General features: G+C 32.5%; 1 protein-coding gene across 1 annotated transcript; it reads right to left on the reverse strand.

The window, feature by feature from the left end:
* Positions 1 to 7,843: 7,843 nt before the first annotated feature.
* On the reverse strand, positions 7,844 to 8,984 carry LOC121218730 (uncharacterized). Its single transcript, XM_041096425.1, has 3 exons — positions 8,739 to 8,984; positions 8,557 to 8,649; positions 7,844 to 8,425 (listed from the first exon to the last, which is right to left on the reverse strand). Exons 1-3 carry the CDS (start codon positions 8,982 to 8,984, stop codon positions 7,844 to 7,846), a joined length of 921 nt encoding a protein of 306 aa, XP_040952359.1.
* Positions 8,985 to 23,399: the final 14,415 nt, after the last annotated feature.

Below are 23,399 nucleotides of genomic sequence, written 5' to 3' on the forward strand. Positions count from 1 at the left end.
TGTGGTAACTATAGTTGACCAAAGTTATACATTTTGGTACCTGAAGGTAACAGTGTTAACTTTTAGTGTTTAATTTGGGTTTTAGAGTTGATTTAATAAAAATTAATAATTTAGTTAATAATAGTATCAATTGACTTTCATCAAATAAATCGTGAAACCTAAATTCAACAACATCCATTAGGCTATATTTGACAAATTAAACGCAAAAATAAATAAATCAAACCTTATAAGATTAGCAATTTACTTTCATCAAATTAACCCTAAAATTCGAATAAAAACTAAAAAATTAACATCGTTACTTTTCAATACCAAAAAATATATAACTTTTGTCAAATATAGGTACCAAATTGGCAAAAAAAAAATATTAGTACCACATTAAAAAGAAGTGCCAAACTTAGATACTAAATGGTGTATTAAACCTCAATGTATAGCTACAAATGAAAGGTTATAAAAAACAAATATTCAGTGTTCCATTTATGTGTCCAAAACTTACCTCAACAACAGTTGAGAAGTTCCACACTAACCCTTATTCGCAAGGCATAAGCTAATCCTCATGGAATGAACCTTCCATCTTGCAAACATAGCAATTATGGAACCAAATGTATCCATCTTTATCCAACTCCAAAACACATGTCTTTATGTCTAACTCTTTCGAACCACCGGTAACCAAAGTATCGCACTAGTGGCTTCCATTTTGGCACCCAGAATCCGGACATCTCTATACGTTCTATGAGTCATCTAGTTCATGCCTGCTTTAGTCCTTGCTTGACCCCAAACATATCCTTGATTCCTAGTTTTCTTCCTCCAAACCTTGCAAAACTCACACTCAGTCTTCTATTTTGTAATCATCAACCCATTCATCTTCCTAATAGCAATTCTAAAATTGAAAAAGAAGCCTTCAATAGAAAGAACCTAAATCCCAAACATGGATCAAAAGCTACAGCAGACGTTACAACATAACTTTACGAATGATTATATTATTGAAGGCTTCCTTCTTGGTTTCTACCAAACCTTTTTTACTCTATTAAAAAAGTGTGGATTATATTATTTCAAACTTCTAATTCTTCATTTTAAGGATTATTTTCGAATTTTTGTTGGATAATGCAATATCTTATGGGAGTTTGATATTCTAAAATTATGGGTTCCCTTTATTGCTTAATAACCATGATACAATTTAAGATAGATGACTTAGTATTGTTTAATATCTTATAGGAGTTTGAGATGTTTGCCTTTGGTTATTGTAATCCAGTTGTCCTTGAAAGAGGTTGGTGGCTCCAATGTCTTTCTCGGTTTACATTATTTTACCTCGATTGAGCACAAAAAAAAAGAAAAAGAAAAAGAAAAAGAGTTTACTTTCTTCTTAGATTCATACCATGTTTTTGAACTATGGCTTAAAAAAACATCGGAAATATTGTCTCAATGAACGACCTTTTATTCATAAATATTAGTCTCTTACAAAAGACTTTAAGACCCAGAAACAAAGCAAAACAAAGACAAAATGATGAAAACCGATCAAAGCTGACATACAAAAGACTTTAGACCCAGGAAGAAGGCAAAACAAAGACAAAATGATCAAAAACACCCAACCAAACAAAAGGGTTGAAAAGAAACAGCTTGTTTTGACTTATTCCATTGATAGAACTACTATAGCAGAACATCAATGTGCTCTTCGAGATCATCTTCCAAATCGCCCATTATGCTCCACAAGTTGTTACTTGTTAAGGGTTTAACCTGTTTCAATCGTCGGCAAACATGCATCACCAGTTAATATCAATCAATTAAAGTATCAAATGACAGAAAATATATATATGAAAAAACAAAAGGTAATGGTTGGATCTCACTGGTATAGAGAGTACAAGTAATATAGAGAAGGTCAGGGTTAAAGGACTGACTGACCCATTCTCCTCTGCAGGTTTTCGATCTCTTGACCAATTTGAGAGATTTCAAGTTGAAGCTTCTGAGATAAACGAAAAGAATTTTCAGTTAAAACGTTTTTTTTTTCTTTTGCCAACAAAATATTTGCATACAAATATATTACCTGCACCCTACCGTTGAGAGGTGTAACAAGTAGATAGAAATAAGGACCCAAAAGGAAAAGGAAACAAATATGTAGTTAGAACAAAGAAATAAATTGTGATTTATAATCAAGATTAATATTTAATTACTCTGTGAATCAAATGATAATATGTTATAAATTTGTTTTTTTATGTTTTTTAATAATGTATCATCATTTGGTACATTGTTGAAAAAATTATACATCATCGATTATCAAATATTAATTTTTATACAAATGATAAATAGTAGATTTGGTTGGGTTGCAAGATAAACCGCATCATCATATTGGTTAGTTCCCGATTTAAAAAGAGCTGAAATTGCAGCAACTTGATGTCCCATTTCACCTAAATGGCACCATGCAAAACCATAGTTAAAATAATATCTATTTAAAAAAATTATAGGAAAGAGATGATTATTGAATTGATGGACTTATTATTAAACTAATAATCCACCACCTCTTCTTGTTCATTGTCTTCAGAATCTTCGTCCTCAAAATATTCATCCCTTTCATATTCACTATCACTATCATCACTGATGTTGTCATCATTGAACCACCACAACAAAAGAAAAAAAAATTAAAGCAGAACTAAAATGGGCTTCTTTAAAAATAAAAGCATATATATATATATATATATATCCAGTACTACCTGCTTAAGTATGCATCTCGAAAATTATTAGGGACCAGAATAATTTCATCAGGCCTACAACCATCAGGTTACACAACTTATATTAATGTTTTTGAAAATATAAATACAATGTTATATGAAGAAAAAAGGATATATATGTATATGATATACCTATTGATGGGGAGTCGGGGTTGTGGAAGGAGCACATTAAGGTTAGGCCTATACGTGTGGTTTGCATTTGAGTGTTGTTGCTGCTCCTGAGGAGAATTCTGCTCCCTGCTATTGGCTGGTAACGCACCCAAGGATGAAAAACAAGAGAAGAGTGAGAGGCTTAGGCTCATGTGAGTAGTGGAGTGAAGCATATTTGGGGCACATCCCTTGCTTTTATAGAAGAAATGGAACATGGGGCCTTGTTAGGTGTTTACTATGTATGGAAAGTTTCACATTTTACCTATCCTTGTTCAAATTTTGCTTCGGTCCACTCAATTTTTTATTTTTTTAAGTATTTGAATAACTAATAGGATTATAGTATAAACATATGTCTATTGCCTCTTTTAATAATATCGTTTCCCTTATTTGAAATTTGAGTTATCTTCTTGGGAGTACAATGTATTTTATTATTGCATCTAATATTTATTAGTTATATAAGTACTGGTTATATTAATTATATATAGTGCGAGTGGCTTAAGTGATACACGTCACCTTAGATTTTCAAATAAGAAATCGATCTTCATTAAATCTTTAATTATGCTGTTCTTAATATTGCATGTGTTTAAAAAGAACAATCTTATCATTTATTTAATTTATGGGATTCAAATATAAATTATTGTGTTCATTCATTCATACGCAATTCTTTACGTTACACGTAGTAGTGAAGATTGATCGGACAACTGATTTGTGTTTTAGTGTTAAAATACAAATCATAGTCTTCATTTATTCTTATGCAATTCTTAATATTACACGTGTTTTGCGAAGATGGATGTTATAATTTATTTACTTGATGAGATTCAAATATAAATTATTATCGTCATGTATTCATATGTAGTTATCAATATGTATAATTGATTTGATTTTTAAAGTTCAAATACAAACCATCGTCTGCATTTATTCTTATGCAGTTCTTAATATTACACGTGTTTTGTCTATATCAATCATATAGTTTATTTAATTTATACTATTCAAATAGAAATTATTGTAGTCATTCATACGTAGTTCTTTAAATTACATGTGTTCATGCAAACAAATTTCAAAATTTATATAATTTATAGGATTCAAATAAAAATTAATTATTATCGTGGTTTGCAGAATTACGTGTAATATTCATAAAAAGTTTAATATATAAGTTGGGAACTAAGCTTGACACTTTTTTTAATTGTGAAACCTGTGTTATTTTTTTCAACGGGACAGTTTTGGACAGCAGCAGTAGTCTAACTTTGAAAAATCACCAGAAATCATGAAAATTGAATTAAAGGATGAAAAAAATATGGAATTAAAGCTTATTGAGGCTAGTTTCTCCTAGAAGAAATGGTGTAAGCAATGGAATTGTAAATCATGATTTATAATAAATTTTATGAGATAAGGTCAGAATGATTTCGGGTTCCCCTATTTTGAATTTGAAAAATCATAAAAAATTGGAAAAAAGTTATTAGGGGCTTAAATTTATATGTTTAAAATATTTAATGAGTTTATTTTCAATAAAAATAGACAAGAACATTATCTGAATCATGTACGAGGAGATAATTAATTTTTAGTGAAGAAGGGTCAAAACTATCAGACAGCAGAATAGGGATGAATTTAAAGAATAAACTGTACTTATTGGCTAAACCAAAAATTCTGAAAATTTTATGGTAAGAATATATGTGCGTCTAGTTTCAGATAAAATTTGTGGATCTTAATTCGGAGTTCTGTAGCTCAAGATATAAATAATTTTGTGACAATGACTCAAGTGGACAGCTTTGAATGAACAAATAAATAGTGAAATTATAAATAATGTTATTCATTAAAAATGGCTAATTTGCATGTTTTAGGTTTAGGGACTAAATTGAATAAAAGTAATAATTTAAGGGTAAATTTGTAAAAATGTTAAAAAGTGACCAAATTGCATGAAATGAATTGTTTTATTATTTAAATTAATAAATGTAATGAAATATTAATTTATATCAAGATTGAGTGGAAATTCGAGGAAGCTAGAAAATTACCAAAATGTCCCTGAATTTTGGTATTTCTGAAATTTAGCCTGGTAAGTTCATGTAACTTGAATTATATTCTTAGATGATTGAAATATATATATTGGATTGAGAAATTGATTTGAATTGTGAACATGAGAAATTGTGAATTGAATGAAATGGAAATGAAAGTTTGAATTACATGTGTAAATATCGGGTCTCGTAGGCCCTATTTTTTATGAATATAATGTTTCGAGGATATATTGTAAAGAATTATAAAAGAACGTTAATAATTTAAAAGTTTTAATTCGGATGAAATTATGTAACTCAGTTTAATATGTATGCAAATGTATGTCTTCTAGTAATGTCTCGTACCCTATTCCGGGGTCGAATACGGGTAAGGGGTGTTACAATGTGACATCGCCAGATTCGGTCATAACGTTTAGACCGGGTTTGGGGTGTTACAGTAACAAACTCTAGTTTCCTTCTTCAAATGCTCGAATCTTGTAGCAGCTAATGGTTTGGTCAGTATGTTAGCAAGCTGATCTTTTGAGCAACAGTGAATCAAGTTCACTTCCTTTGACATTTCTGCTTCCCGCACAAAGTGATATTTGATCTTGAAATGCTTAGTCTTTCCATGAAAAACTGGATTTTTGGCAATGGCAACAGCTGATTGATTGTCTACCTTAATTTTTGTTGCATCCTCCTGATCAACATTCTTGTTAGATAGCATCTTCCTAAGCCAAATGGCCTGATTCACAGCAGAGGCAGCAACAATATACTCTGCCTCAGCTGTGGATTGAGCTACTGTCTATTGTTTCTTCTAACTCCAGCAAAAAACACCTGAGCCAAGAGTGAAGAAGTAGCCTGATGTGCTCCTCATGTCATCAGTTGAGCTAGCCCAATCATTGTCTGAATATCTAACCAGCCTGAGCTCCTCAGCTCTTTCAAACTTCACTCCATAGTTTAAAGTCCCTTTGACATACCTTAGGACCCTTTTAGCAGCTTTAAAATGTGCAACATTACAACAGTGCATGAATCTCGATAGAAGGCCAACAGCATACATGATGTCTGGCCTTGTTGCAGTCAAGTAGAGTAGGCAACCAACCAGGCTTCTGTAGCTCTTTTCATCCACTCGATCTTGATTACCATTGCTTGAGAGCTTTTCTCCTAGTGCCACATGAGTGCTAGCTGACTTGCAGTTTGTCATGCAGAACTTGCTCAAGACCTTCAATGCAAAAGCTTTCTGGCTGTTGAAAATACCAAGCTCACTTTGATTCACTTCCATACCAAGGAAGTATGTCATCAAGCCAAGATCAGTCATCTCGAACACACTTTGAATTTGCTTCTTAAAATTCACAATTAGCTCACTTTTGCAACCAGCGACCAACAAATCATCAACATATAGAGACACAATCAGCAAAGTCTCCTCTCCAGCCTTCTTGACATAAAGAGTAGGCTCACTAGTGCTCTTTGTGAACCCGAGCCTTGTCAAATAGGCATCTATCCAATCATACCATGCCCTTGGAGCTTGTTTTAGGTCATACAAGGCCTTCTTGAGCTTGTAGACTTTCTGCTCCTCACCAGGAATTTTGAAACCTTCAAGCTGTTCTATAAAGATTTCTTCTTTGAGAAATCCATTAAGAAATGCTGATTTGACATCCAATTGATGCACCTTCTATTGCTTTTGAGCTACCAAAGCAAATAGCAGCCTAATGGTATCCAACCTTGCAATAGGTGCAAAGGTTTCAAAGAAATCGACTCCTTACTGCTGACTGTACCCTTCACAACCAATCTGGCCTTGTGTTTGTTCAGTGACCCATCTGCATTATTTTTGGTCCTGAACACCCATTTGACATCAATGATCTTTCTATTTTCTGGCCTATCAACCAGCTCCCAAGTGTTATTCTTGTGGATCATTCTCAGCTCAGCTTCCATAGCTTCTTACCAACAGCTTTCTTTTGCAACTTCACCATAACAGGAAGGCTCAACCATGGTCACAACACACCTTTCATAGATGTTTGCTAGTGTCCTAGTGCCTCCAACAGGCGTATCATCATAGTCATCTTCAGTTGCATCTTCAATTTCAGCATGTTGAAGATCAAGATCATGCTGGTCTTGCTCAGTTAAGCTTGCATCTGTTCCATCCCATTTTTAACAACTCCATTCATTGAACTTCACATCTCTGCTCACGACAACCTTCTTGGTAGATGGATGAAAGATCATATATCCCTTTTTTACATTACTATAGCCAACAAACACTCCTAGCATGGACTTCCTTTCCAGCTTAGTTCTTTTCTCTGCTAGTACCAGTACATAGCACAAGCAACCAAACACCTTACAAGTGTGACACAATTGGTTTCTATCCAAACTAAGCTTCAAATGATGTTTTTCCCTTAACAACATTAGTTGGCAATCTATTCAGCAAGTAAACCGATGTGTTTACTACTTCAACCCAAAAATTGTTGGGCATTTTGGCCCCAAACAGAAGGCATCTGGCCATATCGAGGACAGTCTTATTCTTCCTTTCACAAACACCATTCTGCTGTGGTGTGTAAATGATAGTCAGTTGGTGTAGAATATCAGCTTCATCACAGATCTTTTGGAACCTCAGAGACACATACTCAGTTCCATTATCTGACCTTAAGTATTTAAGCTTACAATTGGCTTGGTTCTTAGCCAAAGCCTTGAATTTGCAAAAGAAATTAGCAACATCTAACTTTTGTTTCAAGAAGCTTACCTAGTAGAACCTGGTGCAGTCATCAACAAATAGAGCAAAATTTCTGCTGCCATTTAAGGAGGAGGTCTTCATAGGTCCACAAATGTCTGTATGAACCAATTAGAGCCTCTCTTGGGCTCTCCATACTTTGTTGACTGGAAAAGGCAGTCTAGTCTGCTTGCCAAGCTGACAGACCTCACACACTTCCTTTTTTGGCTCAAACTTGGACATGTCTTCAACCAAATTCATTTTTTGCAACTGGCTAAGTGAATTGTAGTTCACATGCCCCAGCCTCCTATGCCACAAGCTTGCTCCATCAGCCTGAGCGTACATGCCCTTGCTGACAGTTGATTCACATCCACAATAAAGGTTCTATCATGCATAGCTACTGTTGTTAGCACTTGGTCAGTAGTATCTTTAATCAGACAGGTTTTCCCTTCAAAAAAGAAAGAATAGCCCTTTTCCAGTAGCTGGCCAACACTTAGTAAATTTTGATCAATGTCAGGTACATAAAGAACCACAGAAATGATTTTGTTACTTGACTTGGTCCCAATCATAGCCTTGCACTTGCCTTTGGCCATGAGGAGCTCACTATTCCCAATTCTGACTTTGGAACCAAAAGAGGTATCTAGCTCCTTAAATATGCTTTCATCAAAGGCCATGTGGTGTGTACATCCATTGTCAATCAGCCAAATCTTGCTAACCTTGCTAGAGCTTGCAAAACAAGAACCTATGAAGACATGCTCTTCTTGTCCCTCAACATCCTCAGCAGCTTGAGCTTGATTTAGGTTCTGTTGCTGTGCTTTTGGCTTATTTTTGCACACCTTTTCAATGTGGCCAAGTTGTTTACAGCCTCTGCACTGAATATCAGGCATGTGTCAGCAGTATTTTTCAAGGTGAGTGGTCTTCTTGCAATGAGCATAAGGTGGAAACTTCTTCTTGGCAGCTTCTTTCTTCCCTTTTTCTTTCTTCTCTATCCAAGGCTTCTTGCCTTTGTAATTTGAGCTAGAGCTTGAGCTTTCTCTGCTTCTAGCCTAAAAAGCTCCCTCAAAATGCTCCTCCATTCTGTTTGCTCTTCTCTGCTCTTGTGCATAGAGAGCATTTATTAGCTCTGTCAAGGGAATGGCTGATAGGTCCCTCGAGTCCTCCAAAGAAGAAATCTTTGATTCATACTTCTCTGGTAAAGTTGTTATGACTTTCAACTACCCTTTGGTCACTAAACTCATCCCCAAGCAGTTTTATGTTGTTGACAATGGCCATAATTCTGTCAGCATACTGCTTGATGGTTTCTGAGTCTTTTATTCTCAGATTCTCAAAGTCCCTTCTTAAGTTGATCAACTGCTGTTGCCTGGTCTTGTCTAACCTCTGAAACTCTTCTTTGAGTTTGTCCCATGCCTGCTTTGGAGTGTCACAAGCCATAATCCTTATGAAAATTACATCTGAAACTCTATTTTTAAGGCATGACATAGCCTTATACTTCTTGGCACAGACTTCATTGTGCTACCTGATTTGCGCTATTATTGGATTAGCTCTCAAAGGTGGTGGCCCTATGTCATTTTGAACAACATTCCACAGGTCATGTGCCTGTAGATATGTTTTCATTTTCACAACCTATATGTTGTAGCTTTCACTAGCAAAAATAGGTGGAGGTGGTGGTGAAAAGCTCATCTTCACACAACTTCCAAATAAGTCAACAAAGGTAGCTCCTGTTTCTTCTCTTTCAAGCATGAGTTACCTACAAACACAGCACACAATAAGAGGCCCTCAAAGACAACAGGCTTTCGATACCATTTGTTGGGTTATTCGATCAACAACTGTTGACACCATTTTTTTTGGATGAAAACGGGGTCGACTTGGATTTAAAAAAAAGAATGAAAACGGGAGTCGCCACCAATCCTTTTTTGACGAGGTGTGATCGGGTCACCTCAAAAAGTGGTTGTTTTTAATAAATGATTTAATTTTATTAAAACAACGATTTTGGTCTACGAAATTCAGAAAAATGAGTTCGGGAGCCGGTTACGCACGAGGAAGGATTAGCACCCTCGATACGCCCAAAATTGGTACCTAGTTGATTAATTAGTGTCTTAGTGTCGAAAATTGAAAATTTGAAGAGTTTTAAAAAATACGATCCTTAAAAGAAAATCTGATATCGTGAATTGAAACATAAGATTCTCTTGTTCCGAAGGAATATCACATCCAGCACGTTAGGACACGATACTCTAAACCATCGAAACCAAGATCACCTTATAGTTTAATGAAACCATACTTTGAAGCTTTAAGAGGATATTTGGCTATTTAGTCAAACGAGAAATCGAAACCCAGCACGTTAGGGCACGTTTTCTCGAGTTTCCAAACGCGAAATATTGCCTTATTTAGAAAAATTTTCCTTTTGGTGTTTAGTGTCAATGCTTGACAAAACAATAACGAATACGACAAGGTGAGCAAAGTAAAGTGAGTAACAACAATGCAATAGGCAAAATGAAATGACGAGGCGATTACATAAACAAAGCATACAAATAAATAAATAGAACTAACATTTAAAAAAAAGCACAAGTGTACACGAATAAATAAACAAACACCAAATAACAATGATGACAATAAATACAATTATGTAAAAATGTATATGCATGTATAATTTAAAGCCATAAAATAAGAAATGCATATAAATTATAGAATATGAAACATAGATAAATATATACATATATATAAAATCGGTAAGTATTATAAAAATAAAAATGTAAATGTGTTTATATATATTTACAAATTGTGATAATATAAAATATATGTATGTGAATTATAAAATATGTGAAATATACAAAAAGCATTTTTAAGAATATAAAGAATATATATAAGTATGTATATGATGTAAAATATGCATAAATATATGTAAGTATATAAGAATTATGAAATATGAAAAATATATTTAAGTATGTATAAGTACGTATATATACATATATATGAATTAAGATGTATGTATTTATGCTTATACCTATGTATACATAAAAATATGAGATATAAAAATATAAAAAAGTATATTTATAATAAATGAAAAGTATGTACGTAAATATATTATAAAAATGTATCAACAATTTGAAATTATGAATATTAAAATATTTTAATATAAATAATATATAAGATGATGACATATATATTTAGCGATATTAAAAATCCATATAACATACATAAAACATATATAGTATATGCATACCTTAGAAATGATAAGAATGATAATAAAACTATTTTCTACACTACATAAATACATACACATATATATATAAACGACAGTATATACAATATAATATTAGAAAAATATATATAATAGTGTAAAATATAACTAATAATATTAAAATATATACAATGATAATATATATAAAAGATATATGTATATATAATTATATAATATAATATTAAAATATAATAATACGACATAAAAAACATGACACAAATAAAGTATAGTATTAAGAACACATATATAATACATGAAGAATATACATAATACTAAAATATTTAGGTAATATATGCGTATATTAAAAACTAGTAATAATATTACCGAGGTATATACAAATATGTCAAGTATATATACGTATTATAAATATATAAATATATAACAAAGCATAAACTAATAAAAATAATAATAATAATAATAATAATAATAATAATGATAACATTGGAATATAAAAGAAACAAACATAAGATTAATAAAATATTAGAATAAAAATGAAATAAAAATATTAAATATGAAAATATATATATATGTATACACGTACATAATAAAAATATATACTAATACATAATAGTAATACTAATACTAATAATACTAATAATATAAAAATAACAAGGATATTTAATAAAGATATAAAAATAAACGAAAAAAAAGACTAAAATTGAATTAAAAACAAAGTTGTGGGGCCAATTTGAAATGAAAACAAAGAAAAGGGACTTAATTGTACGCGCGTGAAACGTTGGGGGACCGAAACAACAATTATTCCTTTCCATTAAAACGCAGCACATTGGCGGGGACTAAATCGAAAAGCGCGAGAAATTGTAGGGCCAAATTAAAAACCATAAGAAACTTAATTGTGAAGCATCAGAAAAGCGGAAGGACTGCGCGCATAAATATCCCATTCAAACGAAAACACGCGGATCCTCTAGCGGGTCGGGTCGGATGGGTCGGGCATGGCCAAAACGACGTCGTTTTGGGGCTTAAGTGTAGCCCCCAAAACGACGTCGTTTTGGAGGGCTATATAAGGCCTAAACTAACCAAAAAAATCATTTGGGGAGAGGGAAAGAAAAAAAAAGAAGAGAGAGGGAAGAGAGAAGGAAGAGAGAAGGGAGGGGGGAAGGAAAATCCGGCCAGGGGGGCCGGTTACCGGACGGCCACCGAAAGGTAAAAAATTTATTTTTTGTTTTTTTATTTGTTGTATATTTTTATGTTAAATAGATAGAAAATAAAGAAATATATGTATATGTATGTAAAAATCGAAAGGAACAAAGAAAAAAATACAACCTTTTGTTTTTTCTTTTTGTTTTTAACAATCACTGCTATCTGTTTATTGAAGACTGTAAATTTCTCTTTAGTGTCTACAAAGTAGAAAAGAAGAAGAAAGAAAAAAAAAAGCCCCCCGTACAATTTTTGATTCGGGTTTTTATAACCCATTTTCATCTAATTTCCTATTGTTTCTGTTTTGTCTCTTTGCATGGGATGGGCACGATGGAAGTGACAGAGGCATGGGGTGCAGACGGTGATGGGCATGCGTGGAGGCTGGCGCGGAGCAGAGGCGTGCGAGGTTGAGTGGTTGCGCACATGGGGCAACGGCGCAAGTGGGCAAGTGGGGGGGTTTGCTGGTATGGGCCCGGGCAGATTTTGGGCTTTACAACAACAAAGGAACAAAACAAATATTTTGTGTTTGAAAGATTAAAACAGAAGCAAAAAATAATTTTCAAGAAAAAGATGAACAAATATTAACTTCATTACCCGAATAAGTACATGGTTACATACATAAGTAGTTCAAATTACATAGAAAGAAAACAAGGCTTGCTTGTTCAAGTATCTAAACTATTACATCAACATAATGACAACCTAAGTGACTACCAAATCAGCTAAGCACACAATTAAACTTTAGCTGAACAAAATAAAAATGATTACAACATAAGCTAACAAAAGTCAACTGTGCAAAGGCTCTACAGTTGAATTACACCATGGACATTAGAATGCTTCAGCTGTGTTCCTGGTTATTTGCATGCTGCAACTGTCTTGCATGGTTTCTTCCATGTTGTTGCTGTGTTGCCACCTTTAAACATGTTTAAGGCCTCCAATTACGTTGCTTAAAATTTAGGAGTTAATTGCAAAGTTAACAAAACATGCCCAAAACACTCACCTAGCCACGTCGAGACAATTTTTCACGTCACAACTTTGTCTGGATGGGGGTCTTCATCTCGAAAACGCTAAAGCAGTTTCCTGATGACCACTTCTCATTGCAATGTCATTTAGGGCTCATCACAAGGTCAACTACAGGATTTTTGTGTGTGCAGAAAATAGCCTTAAACGTGCATATGATACTTTACACTTCATTACTCATACCAATCGTGTTTTCATGATAATTACCCTATTCTAACATGTCATATGGCATACACATTTCATACAAATCATGCTCAATTACACTAAAACATACATTAACATACTTTAGCATTCAATCAAATTACCTATGCTAGCATGCTTTCTAAAGTCCCAACTCAATCTACTATCATACCAGATTTGCATATAAGAGAATTTAAAGTGCATTATAGCTCCATACTTTTCCATTTGATCATTTTACATCTGTCAAAGCATTCAACAAGTTATTTAAGCATCTATAGCCACAAATTACTATGACATTTTGGATGACCGTGTGACGTCACACGTTAACAATGACCTTTTCGGTATTGCGCCATTCGTTGTTTTTTGAGGTTTTCATTGTAGACTTAGTCGTTACCTAAAACGACATTTAGAACGTGGAACTTATGAGTGATATGCTAATTTTCAAGTCACCAATTTGATCACAAACACTAACTATTCGGCTTAAACTTTGAAATTTGGCCTTAAAAAGGGCATAGACCAGTTACCCTTGAACGAACAGCAACTTCTCTTGACACCTTGATCACCGGAAGAGAGTTACACGTCTCGAAAAACTCACCTAACAAAATCAACATGATCAATCCATCAAAACTCCACCGACAACAAATGAATGCGAGCCCTCCAATCAGAATAAACGACCTTCCAACAAAACAACTATGAATTACAAAAACTTATGCTACTAAATCACCTCTTAACACGCAAATAGCAGCAAGAATGGAGAACCAACAAAAGAGAATAAGAACAGTGAGGAGAACAGTAGAGAAAAATGTTCTAGTAGCCAAATGAGGAAAATCAGGAAAAATTGGAAATGTGGGAAGAATGGGACAACAAATTGTAGGAGAAATTTTAAGGGATTATCTCTCTCAAAATTTAATAAAAAAATCTGATAAAATCCTACCTAACTATTAAGTAACCACCTATCAAATTTCACAACAGTTGAATTTGACTTAAACTCTAACCTCCTAAACGGCACAAATTGGGGAACCAAAAATATTTTTCACTTTGCACACATTGGGATTCAAACATAAGACCTCTAGGTAAGTTAAGACCTTACAACTGAAACAACAATCTCATTTTTATTATTAATTGAACAAAAATAATATATAAGCTAGGTCTTCAAAGTCAGAGGTTGGAACAAAATTTAATAGAAATTCAATGAAAATTATTTGAACACAAGACCCCAAACAAACATAACCAACACCTAGCCACTACAATAGGTTAATTACTTGACATAATTTTCACGTTAATTACTTGACATAATTTTCACAAACTTAATTAAAAAATAGGACGTGATCACTAGCCCAATTTCTACTAATCTGGTTTTTGGGATGTGACACTAATCCTATTGCATGCTAACTATATCCAATGATTTCAAAATATCACAGTCACATCACTTTCCACATGTTCATATCATGCACTTTCAAGTGAAATCACATTGCTCCTTGATCCACATACACTTCATATAAGATGTGTGCATAAAACTAGTAGATCAAAAGTTAATTTCTGACATATTCACACAATGTGCAATCATATTAACACATCATATACATAACAGTTCACATATAAGCTTAGGTAAGAATACTTACTCTTAGGGCCGAGGATAGGTTATTACGCCACCTAAGCCCTCATTTAACTTGCTAATTTTTTCATTAATTATAGTATATCATATCATTCATCTTTGCTTCAATGACAAAAGCTCAAGTAAGCTTTTGTTTGCCTTTTTCATTGTTTGTAGAAGATCACAATTGATTTGTCACTTTACATATACATAAAAAATACAATACAAACACATTACCAATAGCAACAAGCACAATTAAATCACTTTAGAACCATACATCTAAGCTTCTCATTCATAATACCAAAAACTAGCTAGTTTTGCTTAAATAAAGATTTCAACACTCAGATCTCATTTATAAGCCCCAACTTCAATTTCAAACAATTAAATATCATCTAATTACATGTCTAAACACTCAATTTCATCTAATTACATAGATCTAACTTTTTCAAAAAAATCAAGCTTGTATGAACATTAAAAAGGGGAAACATCCAGTTCATTAAAATTCATTAAGGATTTGTTAAATTAAGAACAAATACCTTTTAAATCAAAATGAGTTAGAAATCACTTTAAAACGGTAGATTAGCTTAGTATTATGAAATCTACCAATTTCAATCCAAAAAGCGATTTAAAATCATTAGATTTTCTGAAATCTTGATTATATCAATTAAAACTCAAATTAAAATAACAACATACTTAGTTTAATCATAAAAAAGTTAGAATGTTACCTCAATTTGGAGAACAACGAGTTAAGGATCTAATTTGAGCTAAAATATGATAAGAGCAATGGGGAAATTGAAGGAGAAAAAAAATGAGTTTTCTTTAAAATTGAAGAAGAAAATTGTGTTTAGATAGCTAGAAAATAAAAAAGGATGAATCAATTTGTGAGAGAAATGGGAGGGAAGAGATGTGGGTAGTCTTTAAATAGCCAACCAAAATTTAAAAATTGGACAGTTTCTCTTTTGGCCACCTCCAGTTTCTTTCTTTTTTCAAATCAGTCCTTATTTTCAATTGAAACTTATTTTTCTAAATTATTTTCAAATCCGGTCTCATTTTAAAAATTCATTTTAAGGATATTAATTCCCGAACACCTAATTTTAATTTCTTAACCTAAAATTTTAATTCTAATTGTTTTAATATTTTATTTTAATTATTATTTATTTTTTGAATGACCCAACCTAATTTCGATTCACTAGTTCTCGATTTACTAACTTGATTCTACTAATTCGATTTTTGAAATGCCACATTAAATCTGTATCTTAATGTTAATTTAAAGTTGGTGAGACAATCCCTCCTTGTAGTTGATTAGAGTGGTTCGCACTTGATGAAGAGTTGAAGTACTACCAGTTTCATGCATTTTAATGCACATATAGCTCATTGATGAAAACACCTCTAAGGCACAAGGATCTACGATATCACTTAGATTCTCAATTTTAACATTAAATCGAAAATCAAAATTTTAATTCATATTGCATAAGTCCATGGATAAGATTCATCATTTCGCCTTCAATTATACTATTTTCTTCATTTTAATAATCCAAGTTTATAATTGTCCTTCCAATAATGTCGTCTCCAATATTAGCACCTCCCTTAAATCGATAAATTATTTTCCTCATTTTTGACTTCTTCCCAACAATATCATCTCCAACATTAACACCTCCCTTAAATCGATAAATGACTAAATAAAATGTAATTTTAGATATTAAAGTCATCAAAAAATTAACATAATAAAAAAACAGTATAATTTAGCTTAAGCTTAATACATTATAAAAGAAAACTAAATCCAATTGTACCAAAACATAACATCCATAATGATAACATAACATGATAATGCAATTTTTAAAGTTGGACACAAATTTAAAACTAAAGTTCATAACATAACATAACAATGTCTCGACATCATCGAAGAGCAGACTTCATGAAGCCCACATTCCTTCGCTGGTCAAATCCCTTGCTTCTTCCTAAAAAAATAAAGGCAAATAATCAAACTACTATTGTAATTCATCATTTCCATGATTATGTATAGAGGATGCATATCTAACATAACTTTGATGAAAATAAGCATAATTACATGGTGGCAAACATCCTTAAATGCGGATCAACAGGCAGTCCAATCCCCTTAAATAATGGATCATACAATGCATTTTTAATTGGCCTGAAAGTAATAAGACTTTCTTTTAGTAAGGATCTCATGATTGAAGAGAAAAAGTATTAAGGATTTCAAAGATAAACAAAATGGAATATGTAGAACAACCTTGGACTGGAAAGGTTTCCAGTGTTGGAACTATTGCCAGCTTCATTGTGCGTCGATAAAAGGTTCCAATTCTCACGTTCAGCATCAGATGCTGCCATTTGCATTGGCAATGTGGATGGTTCTCTCTGTGGCATTGGCATTGGCAATGTGGATGAGAATGATTCATCAAATCCAGAAAGGATTAGCTTGAAACCACTCTTAAATGTTGCAGACAAAAACCATATATTTAGAACATTTTGAAGCTAAATTTGAGTATTTTGGACAAATCAATTTACCCTAAACCGCTTGAATGTTGATGATGATTCTCCCAATCCATATCTGGTCCTTGCAGGAGCTGATTGTCGTCGTTCCGAAGTTCCTCGCTGAATCAATTCAAAAATATAAATTTAAAAGTGAGAGGAAACAAATTAGATTTGTATGTTGACGTTAATTTAATGTTGGTGAGACAATACCTCCCTGTAGTTGCTTAGGGGCGTTCGTACTTGATGAGGAGTCAATGTATTACCAGTTTCCTGCAATCATATACATTCATTGTTCCATGGAAGAAAAGGTATTTATTTCCAATAAATCTTGTTAATGAGAAAGGGTTTTTCTTTTACATTCTGAGGTAATGAATTCATGACAATGCTTGACAAGAAGGTCCCGGTCCCAGTCCCAGAGATAGGATATGTAGGAGTGGGCCTAGCAGGTTGATTCAACAATCCTTGTTGTTGTTGAAGCCTTTGCAGAATTGAACTTTCAGGCAGATTAGATTTATAAAGGTCTGAATTTGATAAATAGGGCATAGAGAATTCACTACTTGCTTGCTGATGACGAGGCAACTGATAGGATCTGCAATTCAAAATAGAGAGTGGTTAATTATGTTTAAAATGATTCCATATGTCATTTGAACAAAACTTAAAAGCAAGCAAACATCAGATTTAACCGGTCAATATACCCTGAATGCATAGAGTTGGGAAATTGAGAATCTGGTTGATTCGTCATCAGATTTAACCGGTCAATCTGATGATCTTGGTAGTCATTCAAATCTTTGAAGTTGTACCTCCCACTAAAGAGAAAAAAAAGGGTTGGAGATAAGCCTGTGAATCATACTATTGCAAAACCTTAAACATCTTAAACAAAACAACTTCTTTATAAGATAAGAAGTACCTCAAACTGGAAAGCATAGAGGATCTTGGTTGCAAACAGTGACAACATCGTAAATCTGATATATCGGGTGGATTGGTTTGACGATTAGGAGCAAGTGTTGAAGTCCTAAATCCAGCAAACAAGGTGAACCACTCCGCATTTATCCATTTGATATTAAAATTTAGAAAGACAAACAAGAGGTACCTTAATGGCATGGAAGATTTAGCCAATCCAATGTTATAAGTTTGAGGATTATATGCTCTGGGTGTCATTGAAACTTGATCATGTTGATAGGAGAAATTCTGAGATCTATAATAGCAAAAGAAACAATAGAAAAAGTTGATATTTGCACATTACAAGATGCATTTGACCTATAATTGAAACAAGGATGATGAAAATACATAAGCTGGGAAGGCATTGAATCCTTGGTCAACATGGAATGCTGGAGAAGTGAGTTAGATGCATTTGACCTATTCGAGACTTGATTAAGCAGTTGTGATGGATTGTTTAACTGCTGCTGGGACCTGGATTCAATATACAAAGATCCCATCACAATATGGTTCTAAATATCATGTGTTGATGTGTATCATGCATATGCATATGATACAAATATTTAGTACCTTGAAGGTGTAGAAGATCTAGGTTGAATGAAGTTGTAAAGCTGAGAATCGGAGTTGCCAATTGATTGGAACTGATTAGCTTCTGACCTGAAATCCAAAGAAAGGAAACATTAAGAGCATCATACTTATTGTAGTTTATTGGTGTTGCATCAACTCGATACCCTGATGAAGCCAAAGGCCTATAAAAGTCATTCTCTTTGCGCGAGTTCCAAGTCGGTGCTTGCCGGTTGATTTGCGTGGATCTTCCATGCAAAAGTCCAACCTCCCCAGTCTGCTCAGTCCAAAAAAAGCGCAGTTAATGGCCTTATATGGTGTGACCTTATCGATATCGACTAATTTTAAGTAAACAATTAATACTCACTGAGTTTTGAGGGGTCAAATTTGGGTAGTTAAGTGCTTGCTGATTTCCATCGGAATTATTGTTTCCATTGTTCTGTTGAAATTGATCAGAAAACGTTATCCTCCTGCCTGGATTGGCTGGTTCTACCCTTTGAGGCCTATGGCTATGTCAATGTTAGAAACATTTTCTATTTTAGTATAATAATATTTCATTAAACAATTAAGAAAACAATCAAGAACATACTTTAGAAGCTCAGCTTGAAGGCTACTTCCAATATGACCATTGAGATGATTTGTTTGAACTGAGTTAACCCTATGCTCCGAGGAAACTGGTTGAGAAGTATAAATTCCGTCTTCTGGAAGGCTATTTCTAATATGACTATTGAACTTATTTTCTTGAATCGAGTTAACCCTATATCCCGAGCAAACCGATTGAACCGTATAAACTCCATCTTCTGGTAGGCTACTTCCAATATGATTATTAAACTGGTTTGCTTGAACTGAGTTAACCCTAGGTTCTGAGTAAATTGGTTGATCTGTATAAACTCCATCTTCTGAGAGCCTTTCTGCCTGAACAAAATACAAGATAAGATAAAAAATAAATAAGAATAATACAGTGTAATTTAAATTATTTATATCTGAAATTATTTATATCTGATAGGCATAGAGTTTGAACTACTTTACAAGTGGCAAAGGGAATGAATTTGTTCGCTCCATTATATGAGGACTAAAAGGAGGTGATGTTGTTTGATGTGCATCATTATCATTGCCTTCAAAACCTGAATATATTGGCTGCTCGAAGTTCGGATCGGAGCTCAGACCGTGAAGGAAAGATTCATTAGGTATGTCAGGTGATGCTATCAATTGATCTAGTGGCACCTATTGGAAAAAAAAAAAGATAAAAGCTAGTATTACAACAAACATGGAAAGGGTTTGAGTTATTATGATGGCTAACCTCTCCGAATGTATCGAGATCGACATTCATTTGGTCGAGCTGAGTCTGTTCATTTTTTGTTAATGGAGATTGAAGTTCCACTTCTACATTCGCCTGTTGCATTGGAAACAAAGTTTTGATTAGAAAGGATAACACGACATATCGTTGTAGGCAAACCATGAATAGAAGTAAATGTAAATGTTTGCCCTGTAATTATGCTTAAGTTATAATCAAAGGCATTAGCTTTGAAGTAAATGAACAACATATATGGTAAAATTGACATAATGTACTGAGGTATTGGGCATCTGAGATGGTTCAAGTGCTGATGGAGATTCATGGAGTTCATTGACAGAGACAGGCAAATTTTGGTTGGAGTTTAGCTCATCTATTACAGGTTGATTGTTATTGCTTCCACTGGCTGATCCAATGTCAATCCCCTAAAAGTAAAACAATAGTTAACACAGATATATATATATATAGCTTTAAATTACTAAAGAATTTGAGGTATAGTATAAGTAAATAATTTTCTTAGTTACCTTTGATAAATTTGTAGTTGTTTCATTCACCATAATATCAGTGTAGTTGTCCGTAAAGTCAAAATCATGGAAGTCATTGAAGTCATTAAAGTCATATAATGGGTATTCCATTTAGCTGTCGCTTTACAGAACCACTTGAAATTACTGCTTCTGCTCAAAACAAATAAATAAAAATTATAAATCTATGCTTTCATTATTGGAAAATTAACTTCAAATTACACAAAAACTATAATCCAAACCATATTAAAGATGGTTGAAAATCAAATTAATTACTATAATTTTTATTTTTATTTATAGATTTTAATAATTCAAATAAAATAGAGTTAAGTGTACCCAAGTAAAAATTATTATTAGTTATTTTGGTCAAATATATTATTATTAGTTATTTAAAAATAAAATTAAGTGGAGTCAAATAAAATAAAAGAAAGAATAATTTGGAGTTGTTTAAAACCTAGGAAGGATATAGTTTGTTTACAAAATGTTAAATCTAAAAATGCGAATAAAACAAAATCAAAACCGTAGTTAAAAATGAGAACACATAGTCTGTTTTTAAATCTAAAAAAATGTAATTAGAATATTGTACAAAATACAATATACAATGGTTATTTTTTATGGATTATAAATAAAGATTTAAATAATACCATAAGTCATCTTTTTAACCTTTTTCCCTTTTAGAGAAGAGGGAGTGGATTTATTCCCAGTTGAATTAAAATTAAGGTGTAGGTTACGATTGTATCTATATCGAATGAATGACACGTTTTTTAATCTAGAAGACATAATTGTTATTTCATACAAAGCATGACATATAGAGGGGAAAAAAAAGATTTGAATTAATTATATCGAATCACTCATATCTTTTTTTCACTTTTTTCAACAGAATCAGAATCAATAATGGGGTCAATGATTGTCCCACTATTCAACACATGACACGTTCTCAGATCTGAGTGATGTAATTATAATTTTGTATAGATAGATAATATATCGATTATCTTGTTTTAAATCATCCTTAAAATTTTCCCCTACGAAGAGAGAGAGAGAGAGTTGAATCCTCAAATGAATCAAGATTAAAGGGTAGAATTGGGGAGAATATTTAACAATATCAAAAGCTCCCATTTTTTAGTACAAATCAAAAAAGAAAAATATAGATTTCGAGATATGAAAATGCATCATAATCAAACTAAACTGAAACTAGAATCTAGAGACTTAAAATGTTCTTTTACCTGCAACCCGGGGGGGGGGGGAGATAGTAGAAGCAAGCAGCCAAAGCAAGAGATGGGGACAAATATGGTGAAAGGATATGATTAAGACCCTAGTTTTTTGTGAACTAGAAATGAAACATTAAAAGATTATTTATAGGCAAAAAAGTAGAGTGAGGGTACATGTGTGTGAGTTACAAAATTAAAAAATGGTTAAATGAGGTTTTATAATAAATTTAATCTTTTATGCAATTTGGTCCTGATTCACTATTCTACACTTAAATGGTATAAAATTTTTGGCATAAACTACAGCTCAATTACACATCCTTTTATTAAAAAGTCGAATGCTTCCTACGACTTTCATTGGTTTTTCAATACAACATAGCGATAATCCTTTTCTGAATTATTAGCCGCAAAATGTTGGTTTTAATAGTCTTTAATGAACTTATTTTGATACAAAATATTCACAATTATCAAAAGCTAATCTAAATTACAGCTTATATAGGACATTATAATCATTGTTGCATTTCTAAACAGCCAAACATTCAGTACAACTAAGCGTTCCAATTTTAACATTTTTTTAATTTTCAAATTATAAAAAATTCTCCCTTAATTTATCAAAACAAACTTTATATATCCAAGTCAGGCATTGTGAAACTTAATGTGGAATTTATATTCGGTAATAATGATGAGCTGGCAAGAAATGTTGAGTTTGTCAGCGTGTAATTTGATTCGTTAAAAACTGAATAATGATTACATGGCTCCGTGGGTTTTAAATGATTAGAAGAGAAGTAATTTACTAAGGAGGAAAAAAAGGAATAAACCTAGAACTTGACAAAAAAAAAAAACTAAAGCCTCTTATCTGGCTTTGCCACGCTATACGTTCAGTGATTGGTTCACAATTAATTCTGCCATTCATGCAAATGCTTAGACAAACTTACCATAAAGTCAATCTCTATAAAAGGCAAGTCCACCAAGGTTGAATTAACTTTGACAACTGAAAAACAAATCTTAAACAAAATCACCTTGCATTTTATAAAACCAGTTTTTTTTTTAATAGTGTTTGAGTAATATGGAATCATTGTTATTGAATTGAGTATAATAGAGTATTCTAATTTAACTTTTTAATTTTTAAAGTACATGGAAATAAGAGTAATTATGCTGGTGATTACAAATAATAATACTTAAATTTGTATATCATTTAAGATACACAAATTATTTTTATACAATAATAATTTAAATTTAATTTTAGTATAAATATTTCTGTAAACCAATATTTACTTTTACTGATGGTCCATTTCTATTAGTAGGGTTATACCAACCGATTCTTTTATCTTTCAGTATATAATGAACCTATACAAACACATCTTATTATCATTGGTATAGGAATATCTATATAATGATAGATCAAATTTATTCGTCAGTATAAGTCTTATTTATACCAACGGTTTTATTAGAACCGTCGATATAGAATGTATTCTAGAAAGGTTAAAATATGTAATAGGTCATTATATTTTTTGTAAATTTGAAATTTAGTCACTATACTTTTATTTTTAAGAATTTAGTCCCTTTATTTATCAGAAATTTCAAATTCAACTGTTAATACTATTAAAATTATTTTGTTAATTATTATTATGTTTTTTCTTTAGTCACAATGC

Source organism: Gossypium hirsutum, chromosome D06, assembly GCF_007990345.1.
Source record: "Gossypium hirsutum isolate 1008001.06 chromosome D06, Gossypium_hirsutum_v2.1, whole genome shotgun sequence".
In the NCBI taxonomy this organism is placed as follows: domain Eukaryota; kingdom Viridiplantae; phylum Streptophyta; class Magnoliopsida; order Malvales; family Malvaceae; genus Gossypium; species Gossypium hirsutum.

What these genes read in the sequence shown, in the direction of transcription:
- LOC121218730 (XM_041096425.1), bottom strand. Translation starts at nt 8,984, where the DNA reads ATGGCTTGTGACACTCCAAAGCAGGCATGGGACAAACTCAAAGAAGAG. An exon ending in ATAACAACTTTACCAGAGAA is followed by an intron (nt 8,650 to 8,738) that starts GTATGAATCAAA and finishes TCTATGCACAAG; the next exon opens with AGCAGAGAAGAGCAAACAGA. An exon ending in CTCTAGCTCAAATTACAAAG is followed by an intron (nt 8,426 to 8,556) that starts GCAAGAAGCCTT and finishes CCTGATATTCAG; the next exon opens with TGCAGAGGCTGTAAACAACT.